The 21,998-nt window shown below is 48.6% G+C and overlaps 1 protein-coding gene across 3 annotated transcripts in view; it reads right to left on the bottom strand.

Annotated features, from left to right (window-relative positions):
* Nucleotides 1-21,998, bottom strand: part of RABEP1 (rabaptin, RAB GTPase binding effector protein 1) — a 144,171-nt gene that overhangs the window by 95,426 nt on the left and 26,747 nt on the right. For all 3 annotated transcript variants that reach the window (XM_029611999.1, XM_029612000.1, XM_029612001.1), the window contains exons 2-3: nt 17,775-17,903; nt 6,733-6,936 (exon numbers count right to left, since the gene is read on the bottom strand). In XM_029611999.1, coding sequence (XP_029467859.1) covers nt 6,733-6,936; nt 17,775-17,903 — 333 coding nt within the window. The remainder of the gene's footprint in view (nt 1-6,732; nt 6,937-17,774; nt 17,904-21,998) is intronic.

Genomic DNA, 21,998 nt, shown 5'->3' with positions numbered 1-21,998 from the left:
GTTGCCAGAGAATGTGGTTCGTGCAGTTAGTATAGCTGTGTTTAAAAAAGGATTGGATAAGTTCTTGGAGGAGAAGTCCATTACCTGCTATTAAGTTCACTTAGAGAATAGCCACTGCCATTAGCAATGGTTACATGGAATAGACTTAGTTTTTGGATACTTGCCAGGTTCTTATGGCCTGGATTGGCCACTGTTGGAAACAGGATGCTGGGCTTGATGGACCCTTGGTCTGACCCAGTATGGCATTTTCTTATGTTCTTATGTTACCAAAGCATGAGTAGGCTCCACCTTGTGCTCTATGCACCAAGACTCAAAAATCCCCAATACCCTGACATAGGCCAGGGAGGTAGAGGTTTTCCTAGAATGCAAAAGAGTAGTCACTACCGCGTCAGAATAACCTTTGCTCTTCAGACACTGCATCTCAAAAGCCATGCCGCTAGACAAAAGCGATCTGTTTCTTCCAACAAATGGGTCCCTGACGTAGAAGGTTCGGGAGCCCCCAAAATCTCAGGGGTCCGTCCACCGCTGGTTGACTAGGTCCACAAACCATGGACGTCTCGGCCATCCTGGAGCCACTAGGATCACCTGTGTCGGGTAAGCTTCTTTGCGTCACAATACCCTGCCGACCAAAGGAGAAGGCGGGAAGACATACAGTAGGACGTTCCTCAGCCAGGCAAGAACTAGGGCATTGACCCCCTCCGCCCCTGGCTCTCAGCGCCGACTGAAGAAGCGAGGGGCCTTGGCATTTCGAAACGTCGCCATCAAGTCCATGCTCAGCGTGGACCACCTGTTGCATAGGAGATGAAAAGCTTTTTCGGAGAACTCCCACTCCCCGGATCGAGTTGGTGTCGACTGAGAAGATCGGCCTGAACACTGTCGACCCCGGCGATATGAGAGGCTGCAATGCAGACTAGATGTTGCTCCACTCAGGCTATCAACTGTCGAGCCTCGATCGCCACCAGCTGACTCTTGGTCCCTTCCTTGGCGATTGATATAAGCCACTGCTGTTGCATTGTCCGACAGAACCCCAACAAACGTCCCCTGCAGCAGCGGAAGAAGAGCCAGTAGCACTAACCGCACTGCCCTGATCTCCAAATGACTGATTGACTATCGGGATTCCCTTCCTGACCACTGGCCTTGTACCGCTTTCCCCTGACAAACTGCTCCCTAGCCGGAGAGACTGGCGTTTGTTGTGACCACTGTCCAAGAGGGAAGGTCCAGGTCCACACCCCGGCGTAAACTGTCCGAGAAAAGCCACCAATCGAGGCTGGAACATGCAGACTCTGTAAGAGGAACAGGAAGATGAAACTGCTCGGACACCGGGTTCCAACAAGAAAGCAATACTGACTGAAGAGGTCTCATATGAGCAAAGGCCCATGGGACTAGCTCCAAGGTGGAAGCCATCGAGCCAAGGACCTGTGCAAGTAGTCCCAGACCCTGGGGAGTGTCTTGGTCAACAAGGCCCGAACTTGCCCTTGCAGCTTAACGATCCGCTCTTCGGTGAGGACCTTGCCTAGATGCATGTAGAACAGGGCTCCCAGGAACTCCAAGGACTGGGAGGGAACCAGGTGGCTCTTGGCGAGATTGACTATCCAACCAAGTGACCTCAAGAATTGAAGGGTCCACTGCACTACAGAGCAACAGAGTCTCTGACTTTGCTCGAATCGGCCAGTTGTCCAGATAAGGATGAACCAAAAATCACTCCTTCTGAAGTTCCACTGCCACCACAACCATTACTTGGTAAAGGTCTTGGATGCTGTGGCGAGCCCGAAAGGCAGAGCAGCAAACTGAAAATGATCCCTCAGGATGGAAAACCTCAGGAATCTCTGGTGGTCGGCCCGGATTCTGATGTGCACATACGCTTCGGTCAGATCCAATGACGCTAGGAATTCTCCCTTGTTCACCGAAGCAATTACAGACCATAGGGTCTCCATTCGGAAACTAGAAACACGTAGAAACCTGTTGACCCTCTTTAAATCGAGTATAGGCAGAATGTGCCCTCTGTCTTGGCACCATGAAGTTAACGGAATAGCGGCCTTTCAGTCTTTGTGCCGGAGAGACTGGTATAATGGCTCTGAGCTCGAGAAGGCGCTAAACTATGTCCCACACCGCCCGACGCTTCTCTTCGTACGAGCACGGGGAAAACAAGAAAGCGGTCTCGAAGGGTGAACAAAATCTAAAACGTAGCCGTGTTTTATGACATTGAGGACCCACTGGTCCTAAGTCATTTTGGCATACTTCTCGTAAAACAGAGTCAACCTGCCTCCTACGACCGGATCAGAGGAATGGACTGGCCTCATCTCATTGGAAGGACTTAATTCCTCCTGCAGTTTGGGGAATCCCAGTTCTAGTAAAGCGCCGGCCCCGAAAGGACTGGGACCAGGACTGTTGCCTGCCGGAGTTCTGCCTAGATGAGGAGCCTGATGACCTGGAAGACCGGATCCTCTGATACCCTCTCGCATACGTTTCCTTGGGTAAGTAACCTCTCGATTTGGGTCTATGAACCTTGTTCTCACCCAGGGATTGAATCATATCCTCTAAGTCCTTTCCGAAGAGCAGCCTGCCCTTGAAAGGCAGACAGCCCAGCTAAGCCTTAGAGGAGACATCGGCAGACCAACTCCTCAGCAAGAGGAGCCTGCAGGCAGAGATGGCTGAAATCATAGATCTGGCTAAAGTCCTCAGTAAATCATAGAGGGCATCCGCACTGTAAGCCACTGCAGCCTCCAGCCACCCAGCTTGGACAGCCTCCTCATCAGAGAGAGAGACATGACGCTCTGCAGCTGCTGCACCCAGCAAAGACCTGCTCTCAGGGTGAAACTGCTGCACATAGCAGCATGCACCCCAAGCGCTGAAACTTCAAATATCTTCTTGAGCTGTGCCTCAAGCTTCCGATCTTGGAGATCCTTGAGGGCTGTAGCGCCCGTCACCGGGATGGTGGTCTTCTTGGTGACGGCTGACACCACCCCATCTACCTTGGGAACTCTGAGGAGGGCCAGGGCTTCTTCTGGGAGGGGGGGTACAGTTTATCCATCGCTCTACTGACCTTCAAACCTAAATCAGGAGTGTCCCACTCCCAAAACAGGTCAGTGACGGAAAGATGAAAAGGAAAGGACCAGTTCGGACAATGGAGACCCACCATAACTGGATCAATAGCTCCTATACGAGAGTCCGCCCAAGGGGTCTCAATGCCCAATTCCTCCAGCACCGCGGGAATAAGCGGGCCAAGCTAGTCTTTCCAGAAGAGGCAGACCACCTTGGGGTCATCCCCTTCGACCATTGTAGAGCTCTCTAAAGGTGGATCCTGCAGATCGTGATCCTCGTTGCCATGGATCTGCCCCCTGCGGCTGTTTGCTCCTTCGCTCATCCAGCTCTGAGAGGTCAGAGGAAGAGTCCGCTGCCGGTCTGGACGGCACGGTCCACAAAGGGTGCTTAGCCTTGTCGTCCCCCTTGTCCTCCGGGTGCCTAGGCCTTTTGGTGACAGAGGTCCCTGGTCTGGTCAGCTTCGGACCCGAAAGGGGAGGGGAATTTCCCCCCCCAAACGCTTTTGAGTTGTCTTCCTGGCTTTAAAAGCCTTATGAAGCAGCAATATGAATTCTGAGGAGAATGAGGAGGAGGAATTTGACACCCCTCTGGGCTCTCCTCCCCCGAAATTGTCAAATCCTCAGGCAATCTGCCCCCCCCCCCCCCCAGAGGTGGCCTGCTGCAGAGATAAGGGGGGGTGGGGAATTCCCTTCCCCTTGTGCTGAGTGTGGAAGTGTGCGAAAAGAAGCCAAAATAGCGTCCGTTCCCGCGCTCAGCGGGAACGGATCAGAAGGGGGCTGCCGTGCTCGACAGAGCCTCCCAGGCTCTCGGCACGTTCTGCCATTATCACCCCTGGTGGCTTCCAAAGTGCCCTCCCCCCTGGGGAGGCAAGCAGAGCAGAGCACGCATCTCCACACACACGGCATTGAAGGGCCGGTAAACAGAGAACTGGAAAAAAAAAAAAAATACAAGCCGGCAACAATGGCCCCACAGCGTCGACGAAAAAGATGGAGGGACAAAACAGGCCCAGACAGAAAGTGCAACAAAAGCAAGTTACACTTTTTTTTTTTTTTTTTTTCAAACCTGACAGAATATTAGGAGTCCTGTCCCACTTAGGGTGAGTGAGCCGGGCTCCCCGGTATCACCCTGAATGCTGTCAGCAGGGTCCCCGACCCCCAGCTCCACTAGCCTCGAATACCAGGGGGGATGGTCCCACCAGGACCTGCCAATCCTCTGGGAGGCTAAGGAAATTCTTTTGTCTTTTCCTAAACTATTTCCCTTTTCCTCTCTTTTTCTTTTACTAGCTACAGACTGTAGGATTTTGCACCTCCACCATCTGCTGGAGACAGAAGACAGACTGTAGGTGGCACCTCAGGGTATAGGGCAGAGTCAGTCAAAACTTCTCTGTCTCCATTTGCTGGAGGGGAGGCAAAACCCAGGAGTCTGGACTGTTCCGGGTACGTATAGGGAAAGGCCTGTTTAAGGATGGACTCCATCTGTCTATCATGCGCATCCTTTAAGGCCATTCCTCCCTCCATTGGGATAGTTGTTCACTTATAGACAGACAGACTAGCGTATCCACTTTAGGGAAACGAAAACGTTTTCTCGCTGCCAGATCCAGTGGTCCCATTCCAGATGAATCAACTCCTGGATGGCTTCCAGTACTGGAAGGTAGCAAGAGGTTTTCCGTAGAGAAATCAGAATGGGATTATTCTTTGGTTTCCTCATAGAGTCCGCCCCCAGGAACTCCCAGCATCTTCAGGATCTGGAAAACCAGGGCCGGCAATTCATCCCTATGGAAAAACCCTAACATGGTCCAATACAGTTCTAAACCAGGGGGAATTTCCCCATCTTCCAAGGAATTTTAATCCTCCTCTTCGCCTATGCCGTCCAGGTCCTGGCTAGGAACAACCTTTGTGAGGTGAGGACTGGGAGAGGGAGGGCTTACCGGCTGAGCTTCCATCCAGACAAGGCCAACTGAGGTAGCAGAATGCCCCTGTACGAAGGCCTTGAAAGAATTCCACCCAAGAGAAGGCCGCATGATCCATGCTTAGCCCAGGAGGTACTAGGTTATGTGCCGCCGAATTTACCTCTCCCATGGATGACCCAGTCCCGGGGGTACTCAGGTCCAGGATACTTCCAGTTAAGGCTATGGCTGACCAATCTTCTGAATGGGAGGAGCTGGGCTTAGCAAAGTCTGGTGAGGCCAACTTTCCTTGGGCTTCCCTCACAGTGCCAACAATCAAGAATCCAGGTCAGACTATGCATCCCTAATATGACAAGCAGCGCAAAGAGAAAGGCGCTTATGTTTCTTTGCTGTCAGAGCCATTGGCGATAGTGACTGTATGTTCAGTCGGCTCGCGCTTAAAATTTTATGCGTCCAGATTTTGGGTATCTATGCGGGCTGCCGCAAGGCACACACACAGCCCATGCTCCCGGCTTTACTTGTATTCTACACCTAGCAAGTTGTGCACGTATGTACATGTGCAATGTTATGCACACAGCGCATGCGCAGAGCCAACAATGTTTTATGGTAGGCAATACAGCACACACAAAGACGCGCAAGATGGCACCGCTGCAGCCTACCACACGGTGTGCCAACCAAGCCTAAAGCGGGGCCTAGCCCACCAGGAGCTGCTCAACCCACTCGGAAGCCCACTTCCCCCCTACCCCAACGGGATCGGGAATGTCGATACAGCACACAGAGCAAGGAGAAAGAAGGAAGTCTTACTGAAACCCCTCCAAAACGTCTCTGAATCAGGAGGTAAATCATCCTTTAAAAAAAAACAAACCAAAACACACACTTACCTGGGCTCAGCACTTACCAGCTGAGTACAAAGACGGTCTCCGGCTGCAGGGGGAGAGGGCTTTGGTCGTCCCGGCCGAGCTTAGCTTCCTGCACCCACTGCCCTTCAGCTGCTTAAGCAGCAAAGTTCATGCCGGGGACCGGCTACCGGACCAAGGCACACCTCTGAGGGATCTCTGAAATCACCTCAGGAATTCTCAACTGGGGGAGGGACCTTTAAGTATCACTACAGGAGAGCAGGGCTCAATCTTTTCTCCAATTTAAAAGTCGAATTTTTTTACTTCCAAAAAGTACAGCGACCCCCCCCCCCCCATAGGGAAAGCACGTCCTCTTTCTGCTAGAAACAGAGGAATACTGAAGGGCAGAAGTCTCTGCAGGGGTGTACGAAGGGTGACATCTGCTTTGAAACTTGACTGTCCATCTGCTGGCAGGGGAGCATAACCCATTGGTCCTGAGTCCATCTGGCTACACTCTAGGAAATATGGAAATCAACCATAGTTTGTGTGTATATTTATGCCAATTTTATTTTTTGGACTTGGGTTAAACTTATGGTTTTAGAAGTATTGTTTTTTTTATTATGTAAACAGGTTGGATATAAGTTTGCAGTAAATCAAATTTCATAAAATAAATTAGTCTTTCCAAATATTAAAATACATTGAATATACTGAAAACAAGATCATCCGGTGGCACTTGTAGACTGGAGATCAATCAGTAATTAATAAAACCCAACAACTTCAAACTTTTACATTTCCAGGGCAATGAGAACACAGCTGGGCATATTTTATGGAAGAAAGGGGTTAACAAAATGAATAGTAAAGGAAAAGCACTCTATTACCGCATTCATTGTCATCCTTTACTCAAATATAATGGTTTGTCAGTTAGTACAGTTTGTTGATTTCTCCCACCTTTCATGATTTCTTGAAGGGAAGCAACTTCTTCTTGCCACTGTTTCTTCACCTGGTCGATAGCTTCCTGCTTTGTGCTCTCGGAAATGGTGGCTATGGCTTTGATGTTTTCCATTTCAGCGTGTGATTCCAATAGCTTGATGTGCAGTTGTTCCAGTTCATCTTGGGTGGCTTGCAGAGCACTACGCTGCCTTTTCAAGTCCTCTGAAACACAGTAAAGATTCAAGGCTAGTCACAAAGAGAAACTGGCAGTCAGGCTTGGGAGGAAAATAATTAAACAAAAAAACAAAAAAAAAACCGATTCCACCATAAAAAATATTTCTTTCTTCTGCTTAAGCCAAATCTACTACTGAGATAAATGTTTATTGTGCTACTGGACATAGTCAGTACTATGCAACAAGTATTCAGGCACAATAAGTTCCTGCCCGAAGGGCTTATTTATTTATTAAAAGCTTTTATATACCGACTTTCTTGATACAAATCAAATCAACTCTGTTTACATCGAACTAAGCAGTAACTATAACCAATCAACAGAGACATTTTAAGAGGAGCATAAAATTACATTATAACAAGGATGCCTTAACTGGGAGTTGGACAAAAAAAAAAAAGAGGGAGAACGAAGATAAAGTACTATATACAATAGTCCTATATACAATAGAGTATGGGAGGGAGGCAAGCCAACCTTATAATATAAATGGACAACAGGAGATAAAGTGACTTGACCAAGGTCACAAGGAGAGTCAGTGGGGGGGGGAAGTGAGATTTGAACTCTGATTTCCTTGGTTCATAGATCATTTCTCCATTACCCTAATCACTTGGCCATCACACTCCTGCTTTTATATAACCCAACAGAGGCTCTGTTCATGCTCCCAAGGTTAACACAGCAAAGCCTCGTTCTGCCAGTTATGGGTAGACGCTCCATTTATTTTTCATTTCTTGGAAGTTAAAATATATGTAGGGTATAATTAATTTAGTCCACTTGTCCTTGCTGTATTTCAGTTTTTACTATTTCTCTTTTTCCTGGTTTATAAAGGTTCTCTTTACTTCCCTGTATATCAAGAGCCATTATAGGTATAGTGCTCTCTACTTCATGACAAAATACATATCTAAATTTAAAGCAGCAATAATAGCACAAAGACTTACACAGCTCACAAAAAGAAAAAGCAATGAGATCCCTTTTTTATTTGAATTTTTTCTTGAGGATTTACCAGTGAAAACTATTATGTAGTCAAAACCTTATGTTTCTCAAATCTTTGTGCTGTCTTATTTGGTCATCTTACAACCATTTTTGTCTTCTGAAAAGGCACTAAAGTTCTCTTTGGTGGCTTGTGGGCTACACAATCATTTTTGTTTAGTCTAATAAAAAAAAATCAGGACCTGTAAATATTTCAGTTCTTTCTAAACTCAGTACAACTGCAACTTTGTTTTGTCTTGAGGATTTTTTTTTTTTGTTAATGAATAGCCAAATTAAAAAGCACATTAAGGGGTAGATTTTTAAACATACGCACTGGCACACACGTTATAAAATCCGGTGTGTCGTGCGCAAGGGGGGGGGGGGGGGGGGGGGGGGAAGCAAATGTTGCTTACCTGATGTAACAGGTGTTCTCACAGGACAGCAGGATGTTAGTCCTCACAAATGGGTGACATCGAGGATGGAGCCCACCACGGAAAACTTCTGTCAAAGTTTAAACAGAACTTTGACTGGCCCCTACTGGGCATGCCCAGCAAGGCACTGACCCTGCAGCCAGCAGGGGTCTCCCTTCAGTCTGATTTTCAAAGCTACAGGCAGTGCCTAAAAAGTAAAAACAAAACGAACCCAACACCGCGGGGTGGCGGGCGGGTTTCGTGAGGACTAACATCCTGCTGTCCTGTGAGAACACCTGTTACATCAGGTAAGCAACATTTGCTTTCTCACAGGACAAGCAGGATGGTTGTCCTCACAAATGGGTGAGTACCGAGCTGAGGATGTCCTGACTTGCACCAAATGCACCCAACGACATGCAACAGGCAGTACAAGTGGGGTGGAATTTGGGAAAGGGCATCCGCACCCTACCGGGAAGGTGGAAGGGTGTTGGTACATCAGGTTGGAAAAAGGTTACGCAAGACAGATTGGCCGAAGATGGAGTCCTGTCTTCCAGCTTTGTCCAAACAATAGTGGGCTGCAAAGGTATGGAGAGAACTCCAGGTTGCAGCCCTGCAAATGTCAGGAAGCGGCACCGATCGAAGGTGTGCCACTGACGTCGCCATGGCCCTCACAGAGTGTGCTTTGACACGGTCTTGGAAAGGAATGCCAGCCTGCTCATAGCAGAACGAAATGCAGTCCGCCAACCAGGAGGAAAGAGCCTGCTTACCCACAGGTTGTCCTAACTTGTTAGGATGGAAAGAGACGAATAATTGAGTGCTCTTCCTGTGAGAAACTGTACGGTCTAGGTAAAAGGCTAGAGCTCGTTTACAGTCTAGGGTATGCAGGGTCTGTTCTCCAGAGTTGGAATGGGGCCTGGGAAAAAAGATAGGTAGTATGATGGATTGATTGATATGAAACTCAGAAACTACCTTAGGTAAAAATTTAGGGTGAGTGCGGAGTACCGCCCGGTCCTGCAGGAGTTTAGTGTAAGGCGGATAGGTAACTAGGGCCTGTAATTCACTAACCCTGCGAGCTGAAGTGATAGCCAAAAGGAATAACACTTTCCATGTGAGATACTTTAACTCACAGGAGTGCAGAGGTTCGAAAGGAGGTTTCATTAGACGACCAAGAACCAGATTAAGGTCCCAGGATGGGGCCGGAGGCCGTAAGGGTGGCTTCAGATGGAGCAAGCCTTTAAGAAAACGTGTTACTAGGGGTTGTACTGAAATAGGGACACCCTGTACACCTTTATGGAAGGCGGCTACCGCACTGACATGCATCCTAATGGAAGAGGTTTTAAGACCTGATTCAGAGAGATGCCATAAATAGTCCAAGAATTTGGAAATTGGACAGGAAAGGGGATCAAGGGACTGAGAAGTGCACCATGATGTGTACCTTTTCCATTTGTATGAGTAAGACTTTCTTGTGGAAGGCTTTCGTGAAGCTATCAGGACTCGAGAAACGGAATCTGAAAGGTTGAAAGGCTGAAGGACTAACCTTTCAACATCCATGCCGTCAGGGACAAGGCTTGGAGGTTGGGATGGAGGAGGCATCCGTCGTTTTGAGTGAGCAGATGCGGGTCCCTTCCCAGAGGAATGTGCCTGCGGATGGAGAGATCCTGGAGTATTGGAAACCATACTTGGCGTGGCCAGTAAGGTGCTATCAGGATCATGGTTCCTCCGTCCTGGCGTAGCTTCACGAGAGTCTTTGACACAAGAGGAAGTGGGGGGAATGCGTAGAGCAGACCGGTTGTCCACTTGAGGGAGAATGCATCCCTCGGCCGAGAGTTCTGGCTCCGAATGAGAGAGCAGTAATCGTCCACTTTGTGGTTCTGAGGGGACGCAAAGAGGTCTATGCGGGGAGAACCCCACTTGTGAAACAGAGAGGTCGCTATCAGAGGATCGAGTGACCACTCGTGCGGTCGGAAGACACGGCTCAGCCGGTCTGCCAATACATTGTCTACTCCCGGCAGGTAAGTGGCCCTGAGGTACATAGAGTGGGAGAGGGCTTCCGCCCAGATCTGCGCAGCTTCCTGACACAGAAGGAAGGAGCCTGTGCCTCCCTGCTTGTTTATGTACCACATGGCCACTTGGTTGTCCGTCTGGATTAAGATTATCTGATGAAAGAGATGATCTTTGAAAGTGCGGAGCGCATAGCGGATTGCTCGAAGTTCCAGGAAATTGATCTGGTGTTCGGCTTCCTCGTTGGACCATAACCCTTGGGTTTGAAAATTGTCCACATGGGCCCCCCAACCGATGTGGGAAGCGTCGGTGGTTAGGATAACTTGCGGATCCGGTGGAAGAAAGGGTAAGCCCTGAAGGAGGTTGACCTGAGTCGTCCACCAAGTTAAGGATAGGCGCAGCGCTTGTGTGACTGTGATTATGGAGGACAGAGGCTGAAAAGCTTGAATCCATTGTTGTCGTAGAGTCCATTGTGTTACCCTCATGGCTAGTCTGGTCATGGGAGTGACTTGAACCGAGGATGCCATGTGTCCTAGGAGAACTAGGAATTGGCGAGCTGTGGCAGTGTCTTGAGACTGGAGCTGGTGAGCTAGGGACATGAGAGTTTGGACCCGTTGTAGCGGAAGGTAGGCCTTTGCCTGTAAGGTGTCCAAGTGTGCCCCAATGAAAGATAAGGTTTGAGATGGGACGAAGCAAGATTTCTCGTAATTGACAAGAAACCCTAAGGAAAGGAGTGTGTTGATTGTCAATTGTAGGGAGGACCGGGCAATCTGAGGGGTGGAGGCCCTGATCAGCCAGTCGTCCAGATAGGGGTATACGTGGACACCTTCCTTCCTGAGGAATGCTGCTACAACTACGAGGCATTTGGTGAAGACCCGTGGAGCAGATGCCAGACCGAAAGGCAGTACTCGGTATTGATAATGGTCGCGGCCTACGAGAAACCGCAGATATTTGCGATGGGATTGTGTTATCGCAATATGGGTATAAGCTTCCTTGAGGTCGAGGGAGCATAGCCAATCCCCTTTCTGCAGCAGAGGGAGTAACGTGCCCAGGGTTACCATCTTGAACTTTTCTTTTTGCAGATACTTGTTGAGGGCTCGAAGGTCTAAAATTGGACGTAGCCCTCCTGATTTCTTTGGAATTAGGAAGTATCTGGAATAGAATCCCTTGCCTCGTTGAGAGGGAGGAACGAGTTCTATAGCATTTGATTGCAGAAGAAGAGATACTTCCTGTTGTAATTGAGTCAAATGGCTGGATAGACTCCACGCTTGAAGCGGCGGGGAGTCTGCCGGAAGAGTTATGAAATTGAGGTGGTAACCCTGTGCGATAATCGCCAGCACCCACTGGTCTGAGGTAATCCGTATCCAATGCTGTAGAAAGTGGCACAGACGACCCCCTACAGGGATGTGGGGGAGTGGGATATGGCATGTGCTCCGAGTCGGGAAGTCAAAGGCCTGCCGCAGGCCCGGGGGGTGGGGCTACAGCAGGTCTTTGTTTCCGAGGTTGGCGTGGCTGAGGTCTGGTGGAGGATCGAGCCGGACGAGGCCTAGTCGACGGAGGGTAATAACGACGTGGCCGAAAGAATGACTTTTTGGAGTCCTTCTTAGGTGGTGGTTTGGAGGATACCTCAGATGGAACAGACGAAAGTTGTTTCAACGTCTCGTGGTGATCCTTCAATTCCGCCACAATTTGTTGAATCTGTTCTCCGAACAGATTATCCCCTAAGCAGGGTAAATCGGCTAGACGATCCTGAACCTCTGGGCGAAGGTTGGATGATTTTAACCAAGCCCAACGTCTGGCTGAGATGGCAGTAGCTGAGACTTTCGTGGAAGCATCGAAGATATCGTAGGCCGTTCGGATCTCGTGCTTCCCAGCTTCAAATCCTTTGTGAAGGAGGGCTTGAAGCTGTGGCTGGTATTGGTCCGGTAAGGTGTCAGCGTAGTCCTGCATTTGTTTAAGGATAGCTCTGTTGTACTGAGTCATATAAAGTTGGTATGAAGCTATACGAGATATCAACATAGCCCCATGATACACTTTCCTTCCCACACTATCAAGAAATTGGTTGTCCTTGATAGGGGGAGTGGAAGAGTGTGGCTTTAAACGCTTGGCTTTCTTTTGCGCAGACTCAACTACAACAGAGCGATGATCCAGTTGAGACTTCTGAAATCCTGGTGCTGACTGAACGAGGTAGGTTGAGTCAGCTTTTTTATTGACTGGTGACACAGATGAAGGTGATTCCCAGTTTTTCTTTAAAAGATCCAGAAATACTTGGTGAATGGGGATGGAAGCGATGATCTTGGGGGCATCCAGAAATTGGAGCAGCTCCATCATTTGGTGCCTGTCATCGGTCTCAGATTGCAGCTGAAAAGGCACAACTTCTGACATCTCCTTTACAAAATTTATAAAGGAGAGATCTTCAGGAGGAGATCGTTTTCTACTCTCTGTAGGAGATGGTGGGGATGGTAAATCTGTATCTGAAGATGAATCATCACCCCAGGTATCATAAGGATCATGTAAGGTTTGCTGTCCTGAAGGACCTGGTAGAGGATCCAAAGGCATCGATGGAACCGGTGCTGCAAGCGGAACAGTGAACGGCATCGAGGGCTTCGGGGCCACCGATGGAATCGGTGTCGATCTTGGAATCGATGGAGCCGAAGGATAAATCGGTGGAAAGGTATGTGAAGGCACCGATGGAACGACACCGGACGGAGGAATCCGGAACGGTGTTTCTCCTGTCGATGAATGTCCTTCCGGAGATGATGGTGTAGTCGGTGCTAATGAAATCACCGATGGAAGGGCACGCATAAGTGCCTCCATACGATTTAGTATCGGTGCCAACGCTTCCACTATAGGCTCGGTGGTCGGTTCCATCCTCGGTGGCAGAGTCGGTGCTGAGGTCGGTGCCTGAGGCGGTGCCGGAATCGGTGCCGGAGGCGGTGCCGGTGGAGGCTGGAATCTTCGCATCGCATTCTCGATGGCCTCCTGGACCAACCGGTCCAGTTCTGCCCGGAGACCAGGGGTAAGCATACCCGGCTCGACGGGAGAGGGAGGCTGAGGCAGGGCCGGAGGGACCACCGTAACCGGTGGGATCACGGCCCCCGCACCCCGGGAGGGTGAGGGTTTCCTCGGTGCCTGCGAACGAGACGTGGACGGTGCCAGGTCCGACCGAGGCTTTTTCTTCGGTGGCTCGGCCTGTTCAGAGGTCGATGGTTGCGGATCCTCGACGGGCCGAGACTTGTGCCGTCGATGGCGATGCTTATCCTTCCGATCTCCTCGGTCATCCGGGGAGGGGACAGGAGTCGACGGCCGAGAAGTCATCGATGGTGGACGGTCACCGGCGGGTTGGCGATGGTGGTGCAACTTCGACGGTGCCGGTTCCGATGACGTCGATGCTATCGATGGCGTTGGGGTGGGTGCATGGAAGAGGAGCCCCATCTTCTCCATCCTGGCCTTGCGACCCTTAGGTGTCATTAAGGCACATTTGGTGCAAGTCAGGACATCATGCTCACTACCCAAACATAAAACACAAACCCTATGGGGGTCAGTGATGGACATAGTCCGGGTACAATCCGGACATCGACGGAACCCCGTCGCCATGGCTTAAGGCCAAATTTAGGCGCGGGCTCAGTAAGTTCCCACAGGCCTCAAGGGCCAAAATCGACGGCCGCCGATTAAAAAAGGGAAAAAACTTACCGGTTTCCGCGAAAGTGACAAAAATTTGTCGAAGGGAGACCCCTGAGGGGCAAATTTTCTTCGGATAGAAAAATACCGAATTCCTGTCAGGAACGTGGTAAGAGAGCTCCTTTCACCGCGTGGCAACTGCTGCGCGGAAAAAAGAAGACTGAAGGGAGACCCCTGCTGGCTGCAGGGTCAGTGCCTTGCTGGGCATGCCCAGTAGGGGCCAGTCAAAGTTCTGTTTAAACTTTGACAGAAGTTTTCCGTGGTGGGCTCCATCCTCGATGTCACCCATTTGTGAGGACAACCATCCTGCTTGTCCTGTGAGAAATATTGCAATTTTCGCGCAACGACACATCACAGCCTCCCCCAGTTCCCTCCAACCCATACTCCCTCCCCCTCTTCCCTGTCCTCCCCGACCCCTTAAGAATTCCTACCATTTTTTTTGGTCTTTGTTTCAGAACTTATGCCAGCTCCCGAGCTGGTGTAAGTTGCATGCACTGGCAGGTGCGCAATCCCTTGACACAGCAGCAAATGGCCACTGTACCGACCGCCTCCAGCCCCCCCAGACTGCCCCTCGGAAGAGGTCTGGCTGTTGTGCGCGCGGTTGGGCCCCTTCTAAAATGCGCGCAAGGCCCAGCCACATGTTTGACCCCTGGATTTTATGCGTGGGGGGGGGGGGGAGAGGGGGGATAAAAATTTGGCCGTTATGTTCTTTGTTTCCTGTATTTGAATACTGCTGTTATACATTACATGTTTCCGCGTAATACCTGCACGGGATTCTGATTGTCGTCACTGCAGCAGCTTCATTCGTTAAGTTTATAATAGCAGCTACGTTTTGGATCCAACAGTTTTTTCTCCTCCTACTAGGGGCTTCCATCTCAAATCACAACCAGGCCTGGGATCTGGTACCATGACACTGCAGAGACCAAGCATCCACCTTGAGAAGCACTAAAAGCTCCAAGGTCTCCTCCGACAGCATGTACATCCGCCATTGCTCTATCCACTTTAAGGCCAGCTTCAGGAGTATCCCACTCCTGAACCAGCAACTTCTTCACCTTCATGGGCAATGGAAAAACCCCAGGTGGTCTCTGTAGCCCATCCAAAACTGGATCCACCTCCTCATTATTGGACTCTTCCTAGGTTACCTTAATTCCTAATGCCTCCAGAACCTGCAGATTAAGAGGCTGCAATTCCTCCTTCCTGAACAGCTGGACAACCCTTCCGCGACCTGAATCTCCTCCAGGCCCAGAAAATCTTTGACCGCAATCAGACCACCACCTGCAGCATCCGTGGGATCATTTCCAGTATCATCCCCTAGGATCCAGATCTTCCTGCAGGTCTTCCAAATCCTTGAGGTCCCCCTTGCATTTTCCCAAAGAGCCTGCAAGATCCAGGCAACAGAGAAGGCCTCCAGCGCCTCCTGATGGAACCACCTTAACCTTCTTAACAGGAGGTTGTGACTTGTGGGCCACAGGCCCCCTCCCTCCTGCTCCTTTCTTGGCCAAAAAAGCCTTATGAAGGAGCAGAACAAACTGTGTGGAGAAACCAACCATATCTGTGGCTTCCTCCTCTGGCATGTCCTCCTCAGGATCGTTTCCACTATCATGCTCCTCTAACGTGATCATGGGAGACAGTGTTTTGGGGGGGGGGGGGGGGTGTCACTGTGCCATCTGGATGGTGTTTGCTTCTTGCTGCGCGAAGACGTGGATGCTTTCCCCTAGCTCCATCAGGAGCCTCTGCAACAGGCCCAGCCAACCTAGTGACTCTCTATGTGGTAGCAGCCTCCACAGACATTCCTCCCCCTCCTGAGGCGCAGGCAGAACAAAGCGTGGCCATGTTGAGACCATCATGTCTCACTCCATGGGTCAGATAGGCTCTCTCTCGCTCTATGATTGGCACCATACTGGCACACACGAAGCACGATCGCCGGACTGCCACAGTCCAAGAGGGCCTGTCCAGCAACGCAGGTCACTCACCCCAAGCTGCCCCAGTCCCCGGGAGCTGACTAGGTCCCAGCGATTCCTCTCCCTTTGGCACTAGCTGCTCTTGCTGCCAAAAAACTCCACCTGGCTGGTCCTTCTCACTCAAGCCTGCTTTAACTTTTTTTCTTTAAAGGTACAGCACTAGAAAAAAACAGCACCCAACTACAGACAAGTAAATACTTCCCTGTTCCTGTGCTTGGTTGGCAGTGGGGAGGGGGGGAGGGGTGAGAAGACTCCGGAGGGAAAGAGGGAGCCAGAACCCCTGGTTTTCAATTCCTCCGGATGCTGCGGGCTAGGACAGGCCAGGATTACAACCCCCTGCTTGCCCAGCTCCATCTGAGGGATGGCCCACAAAGATGCCTAACACCTCAGAAAATACTTCTACAACTGAATTTTCTGTCTCTCAAATCTACTCACTCTCTCCTATTTTTCAACTATACTCTCACAGACTTCAGGTCTGTACTTCTACCATCTGCTGGACACAGAGAAATACTGAGGAACTACAGGAGGCACTCTCGGTTATGTAGCAGTGCCTGAAAAGTTTTCATTCTCTGCCTCCATCTGCTGGCAGGGATGCAAAACCCACTTGCCTGGACTGATCTGGGGTATGACAGGCATAAAAGATAAACAAAACCAAAGCTATATATATAAGGTGATACCTATTGGACTATCTTCATATATATCTTGACTAGCTAGTCCAAACAAAAGGTGCTGTTCACAACCATGTGGAGGGACCTGGGTTCCGTTCCTAGCTGAGGTCTGCTGCTCTGTGGCTCAGCTGATGCTAGACTTGCTGCAGAAGGTACCATTCACAGTCCAAATATATAAAACCAAATTGAGCGCGTAGTTGCACAGGTACTTGAGCATATAAGGCCGCAACCTAGACCGGAGCACGTACGACTGCGACCTAGTCTTGAATGCATATTTTTGCGCGACCTGGAGAAGCAGGCGTGTACGCACAGGTGGCATCGGTGTGCACACAGGTCACCTAGAACCAAAGTTCAGGAAAGCTAGGAACCGGAGACAAACAGGTCCAAGCATCTTGCTATCTGTGAAGCTTGCCATCTGATAGCAGTTCAGTCCTCACTCTCTCTCAGTTTGTGTCAGTGCTGTTTAGAAGCTCAAAGCGATTTGACTACTACAGCTTTTGCCCATGGAGGGACATCCCCTCGGCCTATGGTGTCTCTGGAGGGGAGTGGAGTGGGAGGCGAGGCAATGGTCAGTTCTCCTCTTCCCTTGTTCCCGAGGGCAGAAGTGTCCCTGAAAGAGATTGGAGAGCGCGGGTTTGGGCCTATGGGCTCTGGTATAGATCCATCCTCCTCCTCCTGGGTGGAATGCTCCCAGGGTCTGCAGCCTTTCTGCAGGGGCGCCCAGAAAAGGCAAAGCAACCGGTGGGAGAGTCCGCTGCTCATACTGTTGCTTTGTATATAGGGTGAGTTGGAGGTTTTTCAATGCTGATTGTTTATGTTAAATTTGGGAAATGAGTTTTCCATTGTTTTTTTGGGCAACTTCACCTTCTTCCAGCTCATTGGAGGGGAGAAAGTTTGCTTAGAAATTTAAGGTTGCTGCTGTCATCTTGGCTTGGGTACAGGTCAATACTGAGGGACAGCAGGTGGCACACTGGGTTATGTACAATGTCAGTGAAACTTTCTCTGTCTCCATCTGTTGGCAGGGGTCTGGATTGATATGGGTACGTATAGGGAATTACATTTTCCTGACCAACATATATGCATAAAAATGTATAATACAAAACCAAATTGTGTGCAAACACCAGTAAATTAAAAATGATTCTCTTACCTTCCTTTGCCAAATACAACTCTTTAAATTTCGCTCTTTTTTGATTAAACTCTTGCTCAAGCTGTTGCTTTGTGCGGAGGAATTCTGCATTGTTTTTTTCCAATTCTGCTACTCGCTGCTGGAGAGAAACTGAAACAGTGAAAAGCAGTAGATTAATTGAACTGACTGAGCAATTATTTCAACAGTGATTTATCACATGCCCTATGCAGGTGGAAAGCCTCCACGTCCAATCATCCAGTAGGTCGGGCCTATACATTTTACCATGTTGTTTAGTCAGATTAGGAGACAGGCAAAACCACCAACAAGCAGGGATGCTAAAATCTTGCAACCTAAATTTAATTAAAATTTAAGGAAGATGGGTATGATTTGTTTAGGCCCATTTCTTGTCTAAAGTAACAGGGATTTCTTTGTTTCAGGCCTAGCTTAACTGTCTCCTGAAAGCTGAGAGTGGGGGAACAGGAGCTCTACTCTCCCCAAGTTTGGAGAAGGGAAAAGACTGAAGTCAGATACAACAGAAACAGGAAGAAGGCATCCTTATCCCCTCCCCTTCCCAAAAATAGCAAGCAAAAACCAGGGGGAGGGGGAATAAAAAGTTCAAAGAAATATAGCAGACGCAAGAAAACTGTGGGCGATTTTGCAATATAAGGAGTTGGCAATTTCATTTGCCAACAGTATGCTTGGCAAGGAGACAGAACTCATTAATGGTGCTCCTTGTTCTGCTGGAAAGAAAAGTTGCAATAATCCACTACTTAGTTTATGACAAGTTAAAAGCATGTCTGGTCTTCTGCTAAGACAGTAACATTATTTTATGTTCTTTTAAGCTGGAGAATTATGTTTATATCAACTCAGGTACTATGTGGACCATAAAGTTTAGTGATCTTTTACTCTTGCTAAAATCCATCATACTAAGCCTAACTAATTTTTCATTAAGCTGTTATAAGTCGCAACTCCCTGGCTCACAGTACCATAGAAAACAGAGAAAATCTTAAAATAACTGTTTGTGGTAGCACATTATATATACATAAAGATTTTATTAATGTACTTTACCACTGCAAACCATCTCAGAACATAAGAAATGACATGCCGAGTCAGACAAGGTGGTCTTATCAAGCTCACATCCCGTCTCCAAAGTGGGCCAATATGGGTCGCAAGTACCTAGGCACAGGGGTGGTCAACTCCTGTCCTCGAGAGTCACAAACAGGCCAGGTTTTCAGGCCATCCACAATTAATATGCATGAGATAGATTTACATACAATGGAGGCAGTGCATAAAAATCTCATATATGTATATTCATTGTGGATAGCCTGAAAACCTGGCCTGTTTGTGGCTCTCGAAGACCAGAGTTGGCCACTCCTAACCTAGCAGATCCCAAAGAGCAAATCCATTCCTTGTTGTTCACCCTCAGCAATAAGCAATGGTTTTCCCAAATTTACCTGGCCAATAACGATTATTGATTTTTTTTCTCCAAGGGCTCAGCCAAACCCCTTTTTATGCCCACTGTGCTATTCATCTTGACCACGTCCTCCAGCAACAAATTCTACAACTTAATTGTGTATTGAGTGAAAAAATACTGTTGTCTGATTTGTTTTAACCTGTTAGTTTCTTGGAGTGTCCCCTATTTTCCTATTCTACTCCACTCTTGATTTTATAAGCCTGTCTGCACACAGTGTGGCTGGTACAGGGCAGATTCAATAACTGATGTATTTGATTTATATTCCACCTTTCTTCACACTTCTAAGAAGATTACATTCAGGTACTGCAGGTATTTCCCTATCCCAAGAAGGCTCACGATCTATGGGAGTAATTTTCAAAAGAATTTATGCGTGTAAAAGTAGCATCTTACAAACATTTTCAAAAGCCCACCTGTGTGTATAAAACCTGGTTCTAAGCACATAAATCCTTTTTAAAATTACCCCCTATTTTAGTACTTGACGCCATGGAGGATGATGTGACTTATCCAAGGTCACAAGGAGCAGCAGCAGAAGGATTTGAACTCTGGCTTCCCTGGTTCTCAGCCCGCTGCTTTAACTGCTAGGCTACACCTCTTCCAGAGCTCACTGATTCAGCTTTGTGCTGAGGTAATTAAAAGTTTCATTTTCAGAGATTTCACCACTTACAACATACCTATGTTGCATCTTCAGTGTCTGTTATTTCTAAGTGGCTGGAAGTCTTTTGCACTGTTTAGCCATGTTGGCAAAACACATTAACACAATATATTACTCCTGGGGGAATTCTGCGCAAAAAAAATTTAAAATTCTGCGCACAAAAACTGAAAATTCTGCAAAATTCTGCAAACTTTATATTGGTCAAAATAACACAATTTACATGACAGTCTTTAAGTAACTACATTTTAAATTAATACAGAAAAAAGTTGTTACTTAAAGTTGCAGAATTTTAAATATTTTGAGCAAAATTTCCCTAGAAATTCACTGTAAGTGTGTCTCTTCCACTCGCTCTCCCTACTCCCCTGGCCAGTTTGCCCTCTCAGGCCCCAACTCCTCCACCTGCCAATATCTCTCCCCTTCACCTCTAGGCTCAACCCCTTCCACTCTATTGCCAGTCCCAGACTTTGACCCTGATCTCAGTACTGCCCCTCACACAGGCTCCCTCTGTCCCTCCCTCTCTCACACACACACATGCTCCCTCTCTCCAATACACATATACACACCCTCATACAGGCTCCCTCACATACACAATCCCTTCACACAGGCTAGCACCCTCACATACACACAATCCCTTTTTCATACACACGAGCTCCCAATCTCTCATACACATACACACTCCTTCACAATCTCCTCATATAGGCTCCCTCTCTCCGAAACCCACACTCAAGCATCCCCCAGCCCCCCTCTTTTACCTCCCATGCTCTCTCTCACCCTCCTGCTCTGTCACCCTCCCCTCCCCTCACATAGGCTCCCTCTCTGAAACCTACAAGCAACCCCCCAGTCCCCCTCTAACCAAGCTGTCTCTCACCCTCCCCCACACCCCCATTCTCTCACCGGCATCCCCTTCCCCTCATATAGGCTCCCTCTCTCTGAAACTCACACTTAAGCATCCCCCCACCGACCCTCTCTTACCTCCCATGCTCTCACTCACACCCTCCTGCTCTCTCTCACCTTCCCCACCCCCCCTCTCACCAACCATGCTCTCTCTCACCCTCCCCTCTCATACACATTCTCTCTCACCGGCATACCGCAGGACGTGCTCCGTTCGCAGCGAAGATGAAGGCTCGGGCGCGCCGTTTGCGGCACACGGGGGCCTTCCCTTTTCGCCGTGAACGGCACACCAGGCCTTCATCTTCGCCGCAAACAGTGCGCGTGCCATGGGATGCGCTCCATTCGTGCCATGCCAGGGTCTCCTTTGCTATTTTCTGCCGTGCTGGGATGCCCCTACTCTCGCGATGGCCGCTGTCTGTGCGCTTCCGGTTTTGGAGGGAGGAAATCGACGAGGCGACGGTGAAAATTTGCGGGAAGGGGGAATTCTGCGAAAATTCTGCATTCCGCAATAGCGCAGAATTCTCCCTGGAGTAATATATAGTGGTCAGCCTTAGAGTATGAGCACCATCAAGTAAAGCCAGGAAACTGTGCTGAGGGCCGTATTGACTTTATAGCAATTTTGTAACATCGCAGCTACATGCAAACGTTTATAACTTATGCACATCAATTTACTTTGAAAGCACACAAGTTCACACTTACTCTTTGCAGGACCTAATTTGTGCCTATTCATTTACACACATACTTTTCTAATGAAAAGTATATGCATAATTCCAAACTCCATCCCAACTCTGCGCCGCCCCCCCCCCCCATGCCTAATTTTTTGTACACATAAAAACCATGTACAAAATCAGGTTACACACACTAACCTCTCTCAATTTTCTAACAAACGAAAATGACTCCCTTAGTAAATAATACCTGGAGATAGACCAATTCTGAGGCAGAAGCAAACTGCAGTCAAGTCATTTGCCGACTTTTCCAAATAAAAGCAAAACCCAAAATCAGTTACTCCATTTTTTCCCCCCAAATAAAAAGCACTGCACTGGTTTTTACCAGTTCCATTCTTGGACAAAGGCTACTTTCCTAAGTAATTTTGTTTGCCATTTGTTCCTCTTTTCTGGAATCCCACATTTTCTTAAGTATTTTTTAATGTTTTGTTTTCTGTTAAAACATTTGCCCTTGCCATGCTTTAAATGATAATTTATTAGTATCTTATATTGGATAAATAATA

This window comes from Rhinatrema bivittatum, chromosome 8 (assembly GCF_901001135.1).
Source record: "Rhinatrema bivittatum chromosome 8, aRhiBiv1.1, whole genome shotgun sequence".
In the NCBI taxonomy this organism is placed as follows: Eukaryota; Metazoa; Chordata; class Amphibia; order Gymnophiona; family Rhinatrematidae; genus Rhinatrema; species Rhinatrema bivittatum.
This window is presented reverse-complemented; position numbering and strand designations above follow the sequence as displayed.